This window comes from Phodopus roborovskii, unplaced genomic scaffold, assembly GCF_943737965.1.
Source record: "Phodopus roborovskii unplaced genomic scaffold, PHOROB, whole genome shotgun sequence".
Lineage (NCBI taxonomy): Eukaryota > Metazoa > Chordata > Mammalia > Rodentia > Cricetidae > Phodopus > Phodopus roborovskii.
In genome coordinates, this window is record NW_026126588.1 from 2,588,334 (window position 1) to 2,606,864 (window position 18,531).

An 18,531-nucleotide genomic window follows, 5' to 3' on the forward strand; every position below is an offset into this window, starting at 1 on the left:
TCTTTAAAGAACTTCAAAAAAGTGGAATCCAGACTTGGGAGGGAAGAAGTCCTGAGTTCAGTGGTTCATTTCTAGGTCAGTGGGGAGCACGCAAGCAAGCAGGGGGCAGGCCTGCAGGGTTAATTCCCCCTTAGTGAGCAGGGCTTCCAGCAAGGGTTTGTGAAGACCACCAAGTAAGTCACGGCCCTAGCCCTCCACTTTCCTGTTTGTACAAAAAGTACATGGCAACGGTCTCCATGACACTCGGTTGTAATGGGAATTGGGAAGTTAATCTCAACTGTGGGGCACATAACTGCTATTCAGCAATAGGAAGAGTCCCTTAAAGGAACTCAAGCCAGTCTCTAAATCACAGCGAGGTCCTGCTTATAATCTACGGCTCACTCATAAGATTGTCATACTTGTTAAATCTGGACGTTTAAGTTAAACACCAGCTACGTATCTCTAGAACTTAAAGACTTTAAAATGTTGTGTAGTCACTGTTGACCATACAGGGATGCAATGGGTAGTTCAACCCAGTGCTCACACAGCTGGCCCTGGTTTAACTAAATGGGTCACAAATGAAACTCAAACCTGAAAATCATGGACCTGGGAAGGGACTAGTAGGGACTGGGGTGGTGGTGAGAAGAGATGACGAGGTGTGTGAGATGGCAGTAATTAGAATATATTGCACACATAAATGAAATTGACAGATAACTAAATCAATTAAAAAAAAAAAAAACCCTTAGCAATCAATGCCCCCAAAGCCAGAGAGAATGTATTTAGTTGTAGAATGCATCTTAACTCTTACACCAGGCTTTATTATAAATATTAAATTTGTTATCAGTGTACACTTGCTCAGATGAGTCTTTCTTAAATCTTTATTCTGTGTGCACAGGGGTTTTGCCTGTGTGTATACTAATGTACATGCAGGAGCCCACAGAGGCCAGGAGAGAGAGAAGGGGGCCCTGAACTGGAGGGGAGGGTGGGGCCCTGAACTGGAGGGGAGGGTGGGACCATGATCTGCAGTTACATATGGCTGTGCTCTACCCTGTGGATTCTGGGCAGCAAGGGCTCTTAACTGCTGAGCCATCTCTCTAGCCCCATTCAGATGGAATTCTTTTGAAAATGACATTTGACAAAGTATAAATAAAAACACAGATTAAAAAAGACTTGAAAATTTAAAAATAGCTGGGGAGGGGTCTCACTCAGTAAAGTGCCTATTATGCAATCCTGTGAACCTGAATTTGTGCATATGCCTATGTGCATATGCATAATTCCCATACAGAGGCAAAAACACGAGGATCCCTGAAGCTTGCTGGTCATCCACTTAGCCCTGGGTTCAGTAAGTGATATCTCTCTCTCTCTCTCTCTCTCTCTCTCTCTCTCTCTGTCTCTGTCTCTCTTGGTTTTCTGAGTCAGGGTTTCTCTGTGTAGCCCTGGCTGTCCTGGAACTTGCTCTGTAGATCAGGCTGCCTGCCTCTGCCTCCTGAGTGCTGCGTGCCACCACTGCCCAGCTATTTGCAACTTTTTAAATAATAAAATTTAAAATATTTTAAAAGAAATATGTTCACATAGAAACTTGTTCACATAGAAATTTGAACGTTCATACCACAACTAGTTTCAATAGGTAAAGGTGGAAAAAAAAAAATCTAAAGTTCATCAATTGATAAGTAGATGAACAACATTTGGTATTTACAAATGGGTCATCTGGAGAGATGAAACCTCACCTGAAGAATTCTTCCACCAGACTAGCTTGTAGCATGCCAATGGGCCTTTTCTTCACTACTGACTGCTGTGGGAGGGCCTAGCCCATTTTGGGTGTTACCGATGGCCCTGGTGGTGAGAGCTCAGGCTGAGCAGGCTGCTCGCTACACAGCACTCTTCCGTGGCTCTGCTTCAGTTCCTGCCTTGAGTTCCCACCCTGACTCCCTTCATGAGGACTGAGTTATGGATGAAATAGACCCTTTCCTCCTCATGTTGCTCTGGGTCATGGTGTTTCTCACAGTGGATAACAAACCAGAATAGTATCCATATCACAGATCATTGCTCAGTAATAAAGAGTAACGCAGCACGATCCATGCTACAGCACGGGTGAGCGGTGCAAACACTAACAACGGAAGCACATCCTATCTCTGTGGCGCCTCATCAATCACTGCCTAACCTTGCTCCCCTGCATGTATCCAATACCAGGCTATGAGCACTAGTGACTCCTCTATAACACCGCCCTCTGCTGGAGGGTGCACAGAGCCCAACCCAGAACAACTGAACCTGATTCAAAGTGAAAAAGGCAAATATATTCTAGAAGTAAACTAGGCTTGCCAATGTCTCATTCTTACCCCTCCACACACAACCAAATATAAGCTGTCTGTCCCCTTAGTCAGTGAACTCCATCAGGGTAAGGGCCAGAGACGTCTCACATAGTACTGCATTTCCAATGCCTTGTTCTATATATCAATGTATCTCACATATAATGCTCAATAAATGAATATATGTTGGTGAGTGAATGTTGAGTACTATACAAAAGCTCCCTTGGTGTGAATACTGGTACTAATGGAAGAGTTGTGGAGAAAAGAGGAACCCAGTAGTGTAGTGAGATGATTTTCTCTGTTTCTCCCACTGGACCAGTTTCTCTCCCACCCCCAGGTCCCCACAGTGACTTATGAAACAATCATTCAGAGGCTAGTGTTATAATTAACACTATTAACCCTATAACCCTATAAATTAACCATTTCTATTAATCTATGTATTGCCACAAGGCTATGGCTTGCTGGTAATGCTCTGGAATGTTACTCCTTCTGCAGCTACGTGGGATCTCCTTGACTCCATCTTCTTTTTCTCCATACCCCTGTTTGGATTTCCCACCTAGCTACATTTTGCCTGGCCATTGGTCAAAGCAGCTTTATTTATCAACCAATAAAAGTAACACATATTTGCAGGACACAGAAGGAGACCCCATATCATCACCCTTTTCTGTCTAATTTAAAAGGCATATATACAGCCAGGCGTTGGTGGTGCACACCTTTAATCCCAGCACTCCAGAGGCAGAGGCAGGTGGATCTCTGTGAGTTCGAGGCCAGCCTGGTCTACAGAGCATAACAGGATAAAAATATTGTATGTTCCTATGGAACAGGCTTCAGACATAAAATATGATGGAATGATATATGATAGCTGAACTTTATGCTAAGTGGAGGTAACCAGACAGAGAAGATCACACATTGTGTGACTACATGAAATGTCCAAAGAGGTAAATACATAAAGACAGAAGCACCGTGGATTGCCAATGGCAGGAGTGGCCTGAGAATAGGGTGATTATGACTGAACTAGACTCCCTTAATACAGGTGACAATGGTGCAGTTGAGACAATATGTGAGCCACTGGCAGCGGGTCCAAGACCTAACTCTAATGCACACACTGACTTAGTGGAGCCCATTCTACATGGAGAGATGCCTTGCTCAGCCTAGACGCAGGGGTGTGGGGTGGACAGGAGCTTTGGTCCTGCCTCAATGAGATGATGGGACAGACTTAGCAGACTTCCTAGGGGAGGCCTTAGCCTTTATGTGGAGCAGATGTGAGGAGGGGGAGGGGGAGAGCAGGAGGAGAGGAGGGAGGGGGAACTTGGATTGGAATGTAAAAATAAGTTAGTAAAAAGAAAGAAAAAGAATAGGGTGATGTGTGTGTTTAGAGGTAGTAGAAGCATGTTAAAGCTCTGGAATTAGTAGTGGTAGTTGTACAACTTTGAAGATATCAAACCCAGAAAACTGTATACGGTAAATGATAAGTTTTACATTAAAATTAAATGTTATACTAATTATATTTTAATTTAAAAGTTTAGCGTTTCTTTTTTGAGACCAGTTTCTCTGTGTATCGCTTGCTATCCTAGAACTCACTCTATAGAACAGGCTGGCTTCTGCCCGCCTCTGTCACCTGAGTGCTGGGATTAAAGGTGTGCACTACCACTGCTCAGCTAACAGTTACTCATTTAATATATGTGGATTCCAGAAAAATAAAAAAAAAAGCCTGATGGGAAGACATTATTTAGCAATGTTTTCTTTCCCTTGGACTACCCCAGTATACCCCAGCCACAGGCTCCAGACACCAATGAGTTGGCACGAGAGAGGAATCACACTCTGAGATGACAGCTCATGACCAAAACCTCTGACTGTCCCTGGGAAGAGGAAATGTGACAGGCAATGAGAATAGACTTGGAGCTAGACAACGTGGTGACGAAAGTCTTAGCTGGTTTTCTACTGCATCTGGCTTGGATTCCTGAGTGACAGCACCTAAGCTCTGAGGTTTTGTTTAAACTCAGTGTTTATTATTTGAGTTGCTCTTTAGAAGGAATTAGAGTCTTTGCATAACTTAGTCGAGAGTACCTGGCAAACCAGGTCTCATGGGTATGACTTGCTTAGGGAAAGGCTTCCTTCTAACAATGCCTGAGGCGGTTTTGTTTCGGTGTCTGGAAACTGACTTGCTAAGAGGTGTGTAATTTGTGTGACGGTACAGGAGGCTTTTGCAAACCCACAGTCACTTCATGAGAAGCTGGCTCCCCCGCTGCTGTCGCTAATAAGCCTGAGTTATATGTTAGGAGTGGCCGGCCCTCTCTCTTCCACGGCCACCCCACCGCACACAGAACACAGACAGGTTCGTCTGCAGGGTCCTGCTCTACAAACCTCTTGGCAGCAAGAGGCCCTGAAGCACTGTACTCCTCATCAGCTTCAGTAATACATTTTTTAGATTAGTATTTATAGTGTTATGAGTATTCTTGAAAGTCACCAAAACCATAGTTTTGGACATGTCCATGGCTCTAAAAGTGCCTGGATTTACAAATCAGGAGAAAAACTGGGCTAACAGTTGTCTGGATAGCTCTGTAACTGTGGTAGATGACATTTAAATGACCACAGGCATTTAAAAGGCTAAGTTAGGCTAAGTTTTGTTGGGCCCTGGTTCTCCTTTCCACTACAGTACCAAGCCCACAATATCTAAGTCACAGAGGCTCATAAAAGTACCACCTGACCAGCATTTTTAGATAAGCAGAATAAAGAGTTTCCTGTAAGGGTGCCTGTTTGCTCCTGTGTGCCAACCACAAGTTTCAGTGTGTATAGAGGCAGTACTGGCTGCACTGGCTGCTCTTCCATTGTACCTGGGTTCAATACCCAGCACCTACACAGTGGCTCACAACTGTCTGTAACTCCAGTCCAGGGGAATCTCACGCCTTCTTCTTCTGGTCTCCATAGGCCTTCGTGCATAAGGTTTGTCAGTCAGTCAGTCTGTCTGTCTCTCTTTCTTATTTATGACAGGGTTTCACCTAGAACTCAGTATGTAGACCTGGCTGGCAATGATCTCACAGAGATCTGCTTGCCTCTCCTCCCCCCATGCTGGGACTAAAGGCGTGCGCCACCACACCCTGCCTGGTACTTCTTCAGCATCCTCCTTGTGATTGGCCCTCCTTCCTGATGCTCTCTGCACATCTGTATATCCCGCTTCTCTAAGACCATATCCAATTTTACCTTTATTCTTACATGAACTAGAAAGTGAGGTTACAACCAAGACAGAGCCCACCTCCTGACACACAGCCCAAAAAGAACAGGGAACTTGAAGTCCAGTTTTCTCAAAACTATATTTATTTATTTATGCTCATGCCATACATGTGTGTGGAGGTCAAAAGACAACTTGCAGGAGTTGATTCTGTCCTTCCACCGTGTGTCCCAGGAATTAGTGAGGTCACCGGGCCTGGCAGCAAGCACTTGTACTGACTGAAACGTCTAACCACTTCTCACAGTTTTAACATGATCAGTGGAGTTTAGTAAATTATTCAATGCTACATAAGGTGTGCAATAGTAAGTCTGAAATATATACCCATTATGTCTGTTTTTATCTTGTTCTTCCTCTAGATACAAAGACAGAAATACACATATTTACTCACCAACTGTTTTCTGGTAGCTAAAATCAAAGTGCTTTTTCCATATAGCTGCAAACAGCCATACTTACCTTCTGTAAGTTAGGCCTAAGGGTGAGTCTGCTGGCCAAAGGGATGCTCATGAGCTCCATGATCTCTGTCTATTCTATCCCTGCATTCCTGGAGCAAAAATGTCCGCTCTGGTCCTTCCTTCTGAAAATCTGGAGACTTCTGGAACTCCTCCTGGAAAGAAAAAGAGATAGATAGGCAAGAGTCAGTAACAGTGTGATCATAACTAGTGTAATGTAGGAGGGCACAGGAAAGCTGAATGCAATCCTAAGATTATCAGAGGAAAGATGCAATAATGCTTCAATAGGTTGATTTTTATGTCTCTGCTTTCTCCACATTTGTTTTAAAAAGTCTTTTAAGCATTCTTAATTATCTTGTGCTTGCAGTGGTGGTGGTGGTGGTAGTGTGTGCACATTTGTGAAGGTGCCCACAGAAGCCAGAGAAAGACACCAGATCTCCTGAAGATGGCATTACAGGTAGTTGTGAGCTATTTGATGTGAGTTCTGGAAACCAAACAAGTCTTTTACAAGAGTAGGACATGCTCTTATCCTTAGAGCTCTTTTAGTTCTTTCATTATATATTTGTTTCTATTTCTTCTCACTTATTCACTTATTTTAAGCATACTTATGTTCTGCAAAATTCCTTAATTTTGTTTACGTCTGTGTGTGGCGTGCGTGCGTGCATGCGTGAGTGAGTGCGTGTGTGTGTGTGTGTGTGTGTGTGTGTGTGAGTCAGAGGACAACTTACAGGAGTCAGGGTAAGATTGAATTCAGGTCATCAGGCTTGGCAGCCTGCTGAGCCATCTCACCAACAGAAACATTTATTTACTTATTTGTTTGTTTGTTTGCCAGGATCATTGATGACTAGAAGTAACACAAGCCTATAAAGCTTTAAGCCACTACATCTAGATAAGTATTATCTTCCAATCAATTGTCTGTAGTAACATCTTTGACAGCTGTTGTGGCCTTGCATTGAAGTTAGCCTTGTGGACACAAATGTCTTGATAACCTTTAGTAATATCCAAGTTTTGTACATAAAAGTGGAAATTCTTGAATAAGGTATGCTGCCCTGGCAGTAATTTATCAGGTCCTGAGGGGGAAATATCAGGACCTATTTGTACTGATGGGAAGAAAAATGACAGAAACTAAAGTCAGGGTGTACTGAACAGGAAGACACAGCCTGGAAAAAATTGTTTTTTTTTTAAGCACATAGATGTATACAGAAAAAACCCTGACTTATAATTTTTTAGTACTAGACAACTCCAACATAATGTTGTCTTGTGTGTGTGAATACATACATTGTATATAAAATATTTCTTTTATATAAAATGCATTTCATCATCAGAAGGTTGAAATACAACAGACAATAAAAACAAAAAATTATAAATGATCCTCCTACAAGATAACCTTGTATATTTTGTATTTGTTTCTTTGTATCCAGAAATGAAACAGTTTCAGTTGTGATGAAATACCAAGAAAATGTTAGGACACAAAACATTGAATTATTCCTTTAGTCAAAACATGGTAATTTTGAAGTTTGAATGCCTAACATCAACATACTTATTTGGCTGTAAGGAAGGAAATAAGAGGCCAACTGAAAATCAGAGTTCTCAAAATATTCAAGCCTTTTCTTGCTCTTAGCATAGTCGTTTATCTCCTTCCCATCTCAGCTTCTTTTCTAGAAGCTGTAAGGGTAGTGTTCCCCTCCTACCCAGGTATCACTACCCCAGAGTGTTACTGACAAGAGGGGACCACCTCGATACACGTAACTGCCACAGAGCTTTGTATGCAAAGAACCAGAATAGAAGAACAAAAGGACAGTCGGCTTCTAGAATGCCAAGCAGCAAACACAGGCAGCAAATGAGAATTTTTAATCCATGTACAAATTGTTCAGTATTAACAAACTGTTAAGGAAAAGAGCTACTACCACAATGATTTTTTTCCAACAATATTTTTATTGAGTATTTTCTATGTATGAGGCAATTGTTCACTTGTCAATACAATGGGGTCAGGGGGGAGCACAGTAAACAAAAATGACTTAGGGTGCAGTTAGGGTATATATTAGTCAAAGCGACACATAAGAATAAAATTGTAACCATGTTAAATGCTTCTACATAAGCACATAATTTTATGGATGTTTTCTTCCAAGTGTATATGGGTCAGTATTTTTGCATACTGGTGATTTTTTTAAGATTATAAACTCTAAAAATTGCACTATCGATGAAAGTATTACTTGTACACACAATTAAAATTATATAAGCAAGCCAGACATGTTGGCACATGCCTGCAATCCTGGCCCTTGAAAGGCTGAGGCAGGAAGACTTGCAAATTTAGGTCTATCCTACAGTTAACTTTAGGCCAGTCTGGGCTAGTGTGAGAAACTGTCTTAAAGAAAATACCCCACAAAACCAAAATGGATTAAATACACATAACTGCAAAATTAAATTCTACCCAGTCCCAATGAATACTTTCTGCCCCCTTTTCTAACGTGTATTCTAATAGCCAGAGGATTGGGAGCCTGCTGTGAGACTGTGTCTCCTAGCAATGTCAGAAGCTACACCCCTAGAGTCTCCAACACGACTGCAACAACATGAGCGGACCAAGAATGACACCGATAGGCATGCCCCCAAGACCTCAACCTACACCTACAGGAGGGAAGCTAAAAATCTCCTCCAGGGAGGGCACAGCCAGTGAACGTCCAATACAGATTGTCAGTCCTAAAAACACACACACAAGTAACAACATTATACACACTGAACAGGTTATATTTAGGCATATATATGTATGTAATGACAATGAAGTTTAAAAAGGCCATGAATTTGAAAGAGAGCAAGGAAGGTATATGGGATTGTTTGAAGGGAGAAAAGGGAAGAGAGAAATGTTGCAATTATAATCTTGAAAAAAAAAAAAAAGAAATTTTGTGAAAGGACTAAACAGACATTATATTGTTAATGAATACAAATATATAAAAACTTAAACTCTTAGTAAAGACAAATGTGTTTATACCCCAAACTCCACATTTCTATTGTTTTCAAATTAATTGTCAATGAATGAATACTTAGGTAAGCTTTATTGAGGAGATGCAATTCTTTGAAGCCCATGAAAAAGAAACCACCTCACTTAATTCTGCTACAGGCTCTCTCCTCGATGAGGCTGCCTCCACTTACCACCTCACACTCCCCCCGCCCAGCCCCACACAGTTCTTACATATGTCCATTTTCCATTTTCTTCAGTCCCAGCAGCTGGGGATCTAATAAGACATATTTTTTTTTTGCATGCTTTATACCACTTTTTCATTTTAGAGATGAAGCAGAATGGTTAGGTATGAGTATTCTGCTGTATTGCTCAGTAGTGTTAGCAGATCACTGGAGGTTTCCATGCTCTGTGAGACAGTATGAATAGAAAGATGACACAGAAGGCAGAAAAAGCATCCACAAAGCAGAAGGGACTGTTAGGGAGTAATGTAAGCAAGCAGGGTCAAAGTAGGCATTTGTCTATATTTAAACATTACTGCTAACTACTCCCATATACCCTCCTTGCTCTCTTTCAAATTCATGGCCTCTTTTTTCAGTATTTGTTATTAATTCATATATATGCCTAAATATATCCTATAATTTCTCACTGCTTAAGTCATCCAGTTAAGAATTGTTCCTGGCAGGCTGGAGAGATAACTCAGTGGTTGAGACACTCTTCCAGAGGACCTGGGTTCAGTCAGCAGTACCCACATGGCAGCCTACATCTTTCTGTAAAATACCAATGAACTTAAAATAAATGTGAAAAGAATTGTTCCTGACTTAAACATAATTCTATTACAATACAAGCTCATGTAAAAGATCTGAGCCCATTTCAAATCTCCAATATCAAACTTTTAGTACTTTGATAACAAATATTAAAATGTCTAACTCTAAGCACCAGCTACTAGGCTAAAGTTCTGCACTTACTTTGGATGGGCTCCAAAGCTAGATGTCACTGATCAAAGGGTGAAGCCAGGAGCACTTCCTGCAAGCTATATTATCTTAAAAGCTCTGTTCCCTCTGTTGGTTTAGGACAGATATAAAGAATGTCATTCCTTCAACTCTTAGAAGGGAGTAGTCTAGAAGAAACCCTAGGTTTACAGACAACTTTTGAACACAGCCTGAAGCAATTCTGAAATTTTTTAAAGTTAAGGCTCAAAGTTCTCTATGCAGTTTAAGGTAGGTCCAGCAGCCTAAACTAGGTCTGCCCTTATACTGCCTCTTCCCTTTCTAGCCTTCTCTAGCCCCTACTAAACTAGAGGGAAAGATTCTTACTCTGAAAGTGAGTGAAGTTAAATCTAGGTTTGATTAATCCCTCTTCCCAAAAGAGAAGCAGAACTGAGGCCTGAAAGTCAGTGCAAACTGGTAGTTTTGATTTATCTTTCCCTAAACTCCTGTAGATACTTCCAACAGGAGAGGAGATGCCTTCTGAAGAAGCAGATCTCTTCTGAAGCCCACTGGAGTTTCAGCTTTTCTAAACAACACTTTTTGGGGTCATACTATAGTTTCCAGGCCAAGGGCACTTTCAACTCAAACTTCGGTTTAAAAAGAACTGGAGGGCCAGTGTGTAAAAGTGCTTGCCACATAGGCCTGATGACCTAACTCCAATCCCCAGAACCAACGCCACAAAGTTGTCTTCTGACATCCATGTGCATGCCTTCTCACACACCACACAAACACACACACTAACACTTTGAAAAACTAGATCAAAGGTTATTCAGGTAAATACTCGATTCTGAGATGAGGTAATAATCTTCCCTTAAAGGAACAAACACAACATGACAACTCTAGTGATATAAAACAACTATCCAAAATCATAGCAAAGCGGAAGGCTGAGCATATTCAAGGATCTAGGTCTCTCATACCCACGCCTTTTCACAACAGAGGCCGTGGCATGGAAGCTGGAATTAACTTAGGTTATCGTCACCAAACGCACATACATACATACATACATACATACATACATACATACATACATACGGAGATAGGGAAGGAATCCTAAAGAAAGAAAATGGTGAAGCTGCTTCTACTCAAGTTTCTGTTGAGCCTGGTTACGAACTGCTGACAGAGGACTGGCGGAAGGAAACTGGACAGAGTGTAAGAGACCCGAGGCCTGAGCCCCGAGATTCCCAAGTGCATCCTGACCCAGCACCTGAATGTATTGTCCTGCTGGAGCTCCAATTCCAGAAGCACAGGGAGAGCCAACACACGGGCATAGGAAGAGCTCCACAGCAGGAAACCCCAAAGCCACACCAGTACTGTCTTTTCTTCCCACTCAGGCAGCACAGGGTACAGACTGTACAACCTCCTACTGACATGAAGGAAGTGGCCCTGAGAAGGACAACTGCAGGCTGGGGTGGACAGCAGCAGGGTGGCAAGACAAACATCCAGAAAGAAGCGTGAGAAATACATTTATTCCAAAAAATTAACACATTAAAAATGGTTAAACTTCTCCAAGCCGACTTCATAAATTCTTTAATCTTTTATTAAACAAAATGTACAACCCAAAACATCACACTGTGGTGGTAATAACTTGGGTAAGGGAGAGGTAGAGGGTTACATCTATGTTTGTGGGACAGAGAATGTGTCCAATCCCAATTTCAGATCTTCTAGAGTTCACAACAGAAGTGGCTGATACTTTAACATAAAATGTTCCTGGACCACAATATAATGAACAAAGGCCATTTCAAAACTAAAAGTGACCTCAGAAACACAAACACTCCTGGTATTGAGCCAGGAATAAGCCTTACCGGTTTGTCGTCTTCCAAACCTGAACCTGCCAGTTTTTCTTTCGTTTACTGAGGCCATTTCCAAATAAGTCTGTAAGTGACCAGGACTATTTGAAGTAAAGGCAAAAAGCAAGGAAAGATGGAGCTAACATGCCAATAAGGGAAGTTAAACAGCAAGCAAAAAAGGCTACTCACGTTGCATTTCTAACAATGTTAAGGCAGTCTCATCCGAATGAATGGCAACCTAAGGGAGGAACAATTCTTTCTTCAGAAATTTTCCATTTCAGCAAGCTTTCTGGTGTTTCTCCCAGAGAGCCATCAATTGCCCAGAAAAGTAGGTAGGAATACAACACAGTAACTGAAGTCAGCTGTTTCCCTCCCCCATCACATTCCAGAAATGGCAGCCTCAAAGCCAGAATCAAAGCACACTTTGTGGTGAGCCAGATAGACATTTGACTTTAATGACAAAGAGAAAATAATTTGACCAAAAATTTTAAAAACTTAACAGAAAATATTTGAACAGATCTGTAGAGAAGTTATGACCGATTTGTCTAATATTTTAAAAGGAGTGGAAAAAATAGGCAAAACTTTTTAGCTCCCATGAACATTTACTGTGAAGGCTCTAGATGAGATTGCCAACTAGTCCTGGGTCAGCTGGGGTCCAGATTCTAAAATCCAGTGTGACTCATCCATTCAGGTAGTCCTGGCTGTTGTGGTCATGGACACTGGATCTTGTGTGGTCTGGGATGACATCAACTGCAGCTTCTTGTTCAGGCATTTCCTGAGGGTCCATATTGCCTCCAACTACCTGATCCCTTGAGGGGGACCCTGAGGCTGGAGTTTTCACCAAATTCAAAGCACTGTCATTGTCTTCACTTACTTGAGGAACTACCTCTGAGACAGATACATTCAGAATTTCTAGCGGTGGTGATCTCCTGTCCAAAGAATTACACTTAAGAAAGTTATCTGGGTCACCCAGTGGAGAACACAGTTTCTCTTTCGGAACTCCAGATGTCCGTGTGACAAAATCAACAAGGTCTGGAAGACAAGGAGATGGTCCAAGGCCTGAAGGACCGACTGTTGTGGATTCCATTCTGAGTAAATCTTTTGGTAACTGTGAAGTTTCTTTTACTTCCTCAGACAACATTCCTCCAGCCAAAAGGTCGAGGGCCTGGTGTGTTCTCTCACCTCCCAAGTCACGGTCAACGTTTTCTACAGGGTGTTCTGTGTCTAGACAGTTAGAAGTGATTCTCCCATTTCTGGAATTAGATGAACTATGTTCACTCTCTGTTTCAAAATTAAGCACCAAAGTTTTGGGAGATTCTAATGGAAACCCAGAAAAAGAAGGTATTGGTTCAACGTCACTGGGACTAGAAGGGTTACACACTACAGATAGTACAGAATTTTCTTCACACGTTTTCTGTGACAGGGCACTTGGTGATTTATGTGTTCGTTCTATATGAATACTGCAGAAATCAGTGCGCATGTCCCCCAGATTCCTCAGGGTGGCAAGTCCCTCTACTTTTAAGTGTGTGCCTTCAAAGTTTTCTAAGGCTTTGCTTTCCTTTGCCACTGTTGGTTCTGGGTGGGTATCTTGCAGCTCCCCAGCTTCCACCCCTGGTTTCTCTGGGCTCCCTTCTGGTTTCTTTGGGCTCTCCCAAGTCTCTGGCTTCTTTAAACACCCATCTGACCTAGGTGGGGACAGCAGAAGTAATTCAGGCACATCTTGTGGGTTCTGGAGCAATGATGGAAATGAGTCTATTTTTGCCCTTTTGGAAGAGAGAGGCTGATTCGATTCAATTACTACTTTATTTGGATTTTCAGGTCCTGTCATCAATTTCCTAGACTGTTCCACCTCTTTGTCAACTGTTGATAATCTGGGTTGTCCTATTTCTCCTTCCCATGTGTTTCTGCTGCCATGGTTCAAATTGGAATCTTCTATGCTGTGGAGTCCAATGTTGGCACCTGCTCCTTCTTCAACAGCTACCTTTTCTTTTAGTTCAGTATTTCTCTTTATTTCTCTTTCTCTACAATCCTCAGGTTGGCTCAACTCTTGGTTCTTATTTTGGTTATCTATGAAGCTAATTTCTACCAACTTCTGAGAGGCCTTGGTATAACACTGTGTATCTGATAGATGAGAAGCTGAGTCTGTACCAGGTGGCCCTGGCTCTCCCAGGTCAGACTTGCTTTTCCCCTCTGGAGGTCTATCCTTATCAGTGTCACTCTGGAAGGAAGCAGAAGTCCACACTGCCAAAGTGTCTGTCTTTGGGATAACCATTTCATAAGGCCTATTTTGGTACAGCCTTGTCAGAGGCTGTAGGAAGCTATAGCTGCTGTCTCTACTTTTGGGATCTGTATGATCTACAACTGACCATTTCCCTATGGACACCAGACCTTTTGGAATGGGATCTTCAAGTTTGCTGTTTACAGGAGCAGTGACCGAACCACTATCTTGAGGCAGGTCCTCTGAAGACACACTACTGTTCAAAGTACAAGTGGGGGAGGTGTCTGAACTTGCGGTTCTGGGGAGGCTGCCACTCTCCCCGTTGGCCAATGGAGCACCACTCAGCTTAGCCTCATGAGCCCCCTTCCCACCACTGCTGTAGAATATGCCATACAGGTCCTTGGCATTGGCTGTTGCTAAGCACACATTTCGCTTCTCTAATTTTTTGGCCTGCTCACTGAATACACTTGAGAGGGGTGGTGGAGGCCGCACTAACATAGACATTAGGGTCTGGTCCCGGTCACTCTCACTCACCCCAGGAGCTGTCTCATCAGAAGGAATGGCAGCTGGTTGTTCTGAGGCCGTGAAGGCTACAGGCAACCCTGGGTTCAAAATCTTAGGACCTTGGAAGCCAAGACCAAGAGTCTGAGATACAACTGAACTGGATTTCACTGGACCCTGAGCAGGAGATGGGGCAGACAGATGAGGTATAGCCAGGGGTGGTGGAGGTGGAGGTGGAGGTGGGGGCGGTGGTGGTGGTGGCAGAGCCAACATTTGCTCAGGTACTTGGGATGGCTCATTCTTTTCAGGCAGTTCCACTTTTTCCTCCGGAGATCCTTTTAGAATCACCTCTTCCCCTCCAAAAGCTTTGGAGATGATATCTGGAGGCAACAGTAGATCTGATGAAGATTCTTTAACCACTGGCAGAGGTCTGGCAGAGGTCCCAGAGGACTTGATGGACAGAAAGGTGTTAAGAGGGGCAGGTTTGCTCACTGTGGCTGAACCTGACTTACGGAGTACCGTGGATGGGATAGGCAGGTTTGGTCGGATCTTAGTCTGTGTTGACGTTGTAACAACAGGTGTCCAGGGGCTGGTGTGTGCCACAACAGTTTTTCCAGAAAGCTTGATTTTGATGGGCTTTGTCTTTCCGGTTTCAGCTTTTCCATCATCCCTGTCCTTACTGTTTTCCATAGTGCCTTCTCTAGGGGCGCTCGGGGCCACCACTGAACTTTCTTCTTCTTCTTTCTCTGGCTTCTTCCAACTAAACTTTCCAAAAGAAGACGCTACTGATGATTCCTTTTTTACCTCTTCTCTTACTGGGAGTTTAAGGCTAGCATTCTTTTTAACTTCGCCCTTTTCTGGGGAATTCCCACCCTCAGAGAGATGGTCCTCTAATTCTATGGAGGTTTTGTCATCTTCCTTTGGTTCTTTCACAACTTTTGCCTTTTTTTCTATCTTTTCCTCCTTTGGTTTCTCACTAAGTTTGCGCTTTAGTTCACTCTGCCGTCGTCGCTCTGTCTCTAGGACCACAGCCAAGCCAGCTTGGCGGTCCAGATTTCTTCGTTCTTCATACAATGGGTTTTCTTCCACATATTTCTGGAAAGAGAAAAGATGAGGCTCAATCAATTATCAAGCTGCTGTAAGAAAGTCTTGGCCCTTGCCACTGCTATAACTCATTTAAGTATAAGTCACTGGAAAGATAAAGAATAATAGATAATTCAATTAACCTAGCATCTCTCACCAGGACTGAGAATCTCCCAGTAGTTAGATGGGATATGAAATGTCAGCAACTTCCTAACTGATATTTGATAAAGTCAAAGGAATAAGAAAATACAGAAAAGTGGCGAGTTCCACAAAGACTACAAAGACCAACCTTGTATTTCTCATTGTGCTGGTGACCCTTCACATGTTGCTCTCCAGAAATTGGATCCCCCAAAAATTCCTCACAAAGTTGGCAGTAAAATCCGGTGATGGGAATCAGAAACTCAGAGCCTGAAAGAAGTAGAAAAGAGGAAGTAACCCTGTTCCATCAAGGATGACAGAAACCAAAGGCAAATCTCATCATTCTGTTTTGAATCCTAAGTGCCGTTTAGATAAATCCCAAGGGCATGCTCTGTCTGGTTTAAGGCCTGAACTCTCTATGTAGTCTACCTCTTGGGTACACTGACCAGCCTGGTTAGATCAGTAGCTCCCTATACCAGATCCATTCCTTAAGCTCTAACATGCACTAAGCGTCTTAGAAGAGATTTAAAAACCATGTTCCCAAATACTTAATTCACTCATTTGCATGAGGGGCTCTAATGTAGGTTCTGACTCCCCAGGGATCATCTCTAAACAGATGCAGTAGGCACACTGACTACTTGTAAAGACAAGAAACAAACTTTTAAAGACTTCTCAAAATTCTTACTAAAAAAACATGTCAAAACATTTTATAGATTTTAGTTGAAAAGGCAGAGAGGGAGGAAACCTACCTTTTGCAGGAACGGTTATTTTGTCAGTTCGCTTTACGGTGTCTTGCTTAGCCTCACTCTGGGTCTTTGAAGCCCAAGGTCTGTTGTAGGGATCCAGGGTCTATTTGCAAGAGGCAGAGGCGCTCACACAACAGCACTAAAATCCCAACGACCCACTTTTTTCTTTTTCTGCCCCTAAATATCAGACCATGGAACCAGCAGTCCTTAGCTACCCACCCCCACCCACCAACTCTGCCAACTGTTTAAACGGAATCACCTGTGGAAAAGGTAAAAACATGTTAGCTCGAGTACTAGAAACAGAGAAATAAAAATGCAGGTACTCAAGGAATCAAAAGAGACAGAAGCCTCACTTACACTTGTACGGTGTTTAGTTATAGTAGGTCCCCTGAACTGAGCCCTGGGGATGGTATGTCCTTTGTTCTTATCTCTTGAATCTTCAGACTGGGGCTCCTGCCCATTTGAGAATGATTCATTTTCCAGCTTTGTAATGTAGGTGGGTACACAGAAGTTGGAGGGGATGAGGGTGACCGTAAAGCAACAGTGGTCAGGGTACCTACCTGTGTGTGCTTCTTATTGTGCATATGGGTGAAGAAGTCAAACATGGTTCCACATATGGTGTTGCAGTCTTTGCACCAGTGATTACCAGCGTCATAATACTCATACGCAGCAACAGGCTGGTCAGACTGCTTAGAAGCTGGCTGGAGGCTTTCAGCAGAATTAGGACTCTTAATACAGGACTTTTCATTTACTTTTGATTCCTAGAGAGAAAAACTTACACTTACAAAGAATTCAAGGCAGACTAGATTTAACTCAAAAAAGCAGATGGTTATAATCATAGGAAGTATGACCATAGGAATTATGGCCATATGTCTAGTGTCTAAAATAAAAAGCTATATAAGATGGGAAGAATCTTAATAGAATCAAAGCGCAAGAAAATGAATTAGGTCCCACAGTTCTTTCACACCAAAAACAAAAATACTGGAACTGGAGAGATGGCTTTTAAGAGTACTGGTTGCTCTTGCAGAGGACCAGGAATCAGTTCCAAGGGCCCACATGATGGCTCACAACTGCCTGTAACTCCAGTTCCAGGGGGATCTGACACCCTCTTCTGGCCTTCAGAGGCACTGCACTGCACGTATGTGGTATACACACATACATTTGGGCAAATTACTCACACACATAAAAAGAGAATCTTAAAAAACAAACAAACAAAACAAAACAAACCTACATATACTTATATATCCTGAAGTTTCTCTAAAAGAATACCAAGATCATATGGGACAAGTATGATAGCTCAGCAGTAAAAGCCAGGGATGATCCGAGTTTCATTTCTACAATTCCTGTAAAACACTAGATTTGGTGTCAAACAGTTGTAATCCTTGCCCTCCTAGAGAGAGATAGGAGGTAGAGAGAGGAGAAATGCCTGGAAGCTCATGGGTCAGCTAGCCTGTAATCTGAAGCACAGCAGAGACATCAAGTCTCTGCCTCAAAAACAAAGTGAAAGAAGTTGTCCTCTTACCTTTTCACATTTGCTATCACACACAAACACACATCTCTAAATTAAAAGTAATTATGTACATGCATGTATGTGTGTGTAATGTGTGTGTGTGTGTGTGTGTGTATTAAGAGACTAGCCAAACTGTGAAAAGATTTGACCACTCTGATGAAGGAACTAGAGAACAACAGAGGAAAGGTATCATTTCACTATACCCTTTAGCAGATATTGAATATATTACCTATGGAAACAAATATGTTAAATTAAAATCAAAATAACTAGAAAGAAACAAATAGTAAAAGGTAGCTAGCAGGTTATGAATATAAAGAAAATAAGTAACAAGTCAAATCACTGTTCTTATGTATCTTGATATGTATGGAAAGCCAATGATACACACAAATAAACCAGACAGTAATTTCCATGGAATGACCTAAAGGAATCAGAATAAATATTCCTAAACTGCCTAAAAGTCATCAATAAAAGTTAATACCTTTGGGTTAACAATTAATTCTATTCATTTTGTGTGTCTGTGTGTACACATGCAGGTTCTTGTGTGCTATGGCATGTGTTTGGAGACCAGAGAACTACTTTGGTGTCAGTCCTTGCCTTCTCCCCTACTGCTATGATGCATATTCTAAGCTAAGTGGCTGTGGAG

At 42.2% G+C, this 18,531-nt stretch overlaps 1 protein-coding gene across 2 annotated transcripts in view; it reads right to left on the bottom strand.

The window, feature by feature from the left end:
• Positions 1 to 5,827: 5,827 nt before the first annotated feature.
• Positions 5,828 to 18,531, bottom strand: part of Znf318 (zinc finger protein 318) — a 35,361-nt gene continuing 22,657 nt past the window's right edge. The window contains exons 7-10 of one of the 2 annotated variants that reach the window (XM_051204535.1): positions 16,939 to 17,139; positions 16,382 to 16,481; positions 15,784 to 15,902; positions 11,425 to 15,506 (exon numbers count right to left, since the gene is read on the bottom strand). In XM_051204535.1, coding sequence (XP_051060492.1) covers positions 12,372 to 15,506; positions 15,784 to 15,902; positions 16,382 to 16,481; positions 16,939 to 17,139 — 3,555 coding nt within the window. In that variant the 3' untranslated portion in view covers positions 11,425 to 12,371. Of the gene's footprint in view, positions 6,119 to 11,424; positions 15,507 to 15,783; positions 15,903 to 16,381; positions 16,482 to 16,938; positions 17,140 to 18,531 lie in introns of those variants that run through there. The other variant, XM_051204536.1, reaches the window with a different exon arrangement.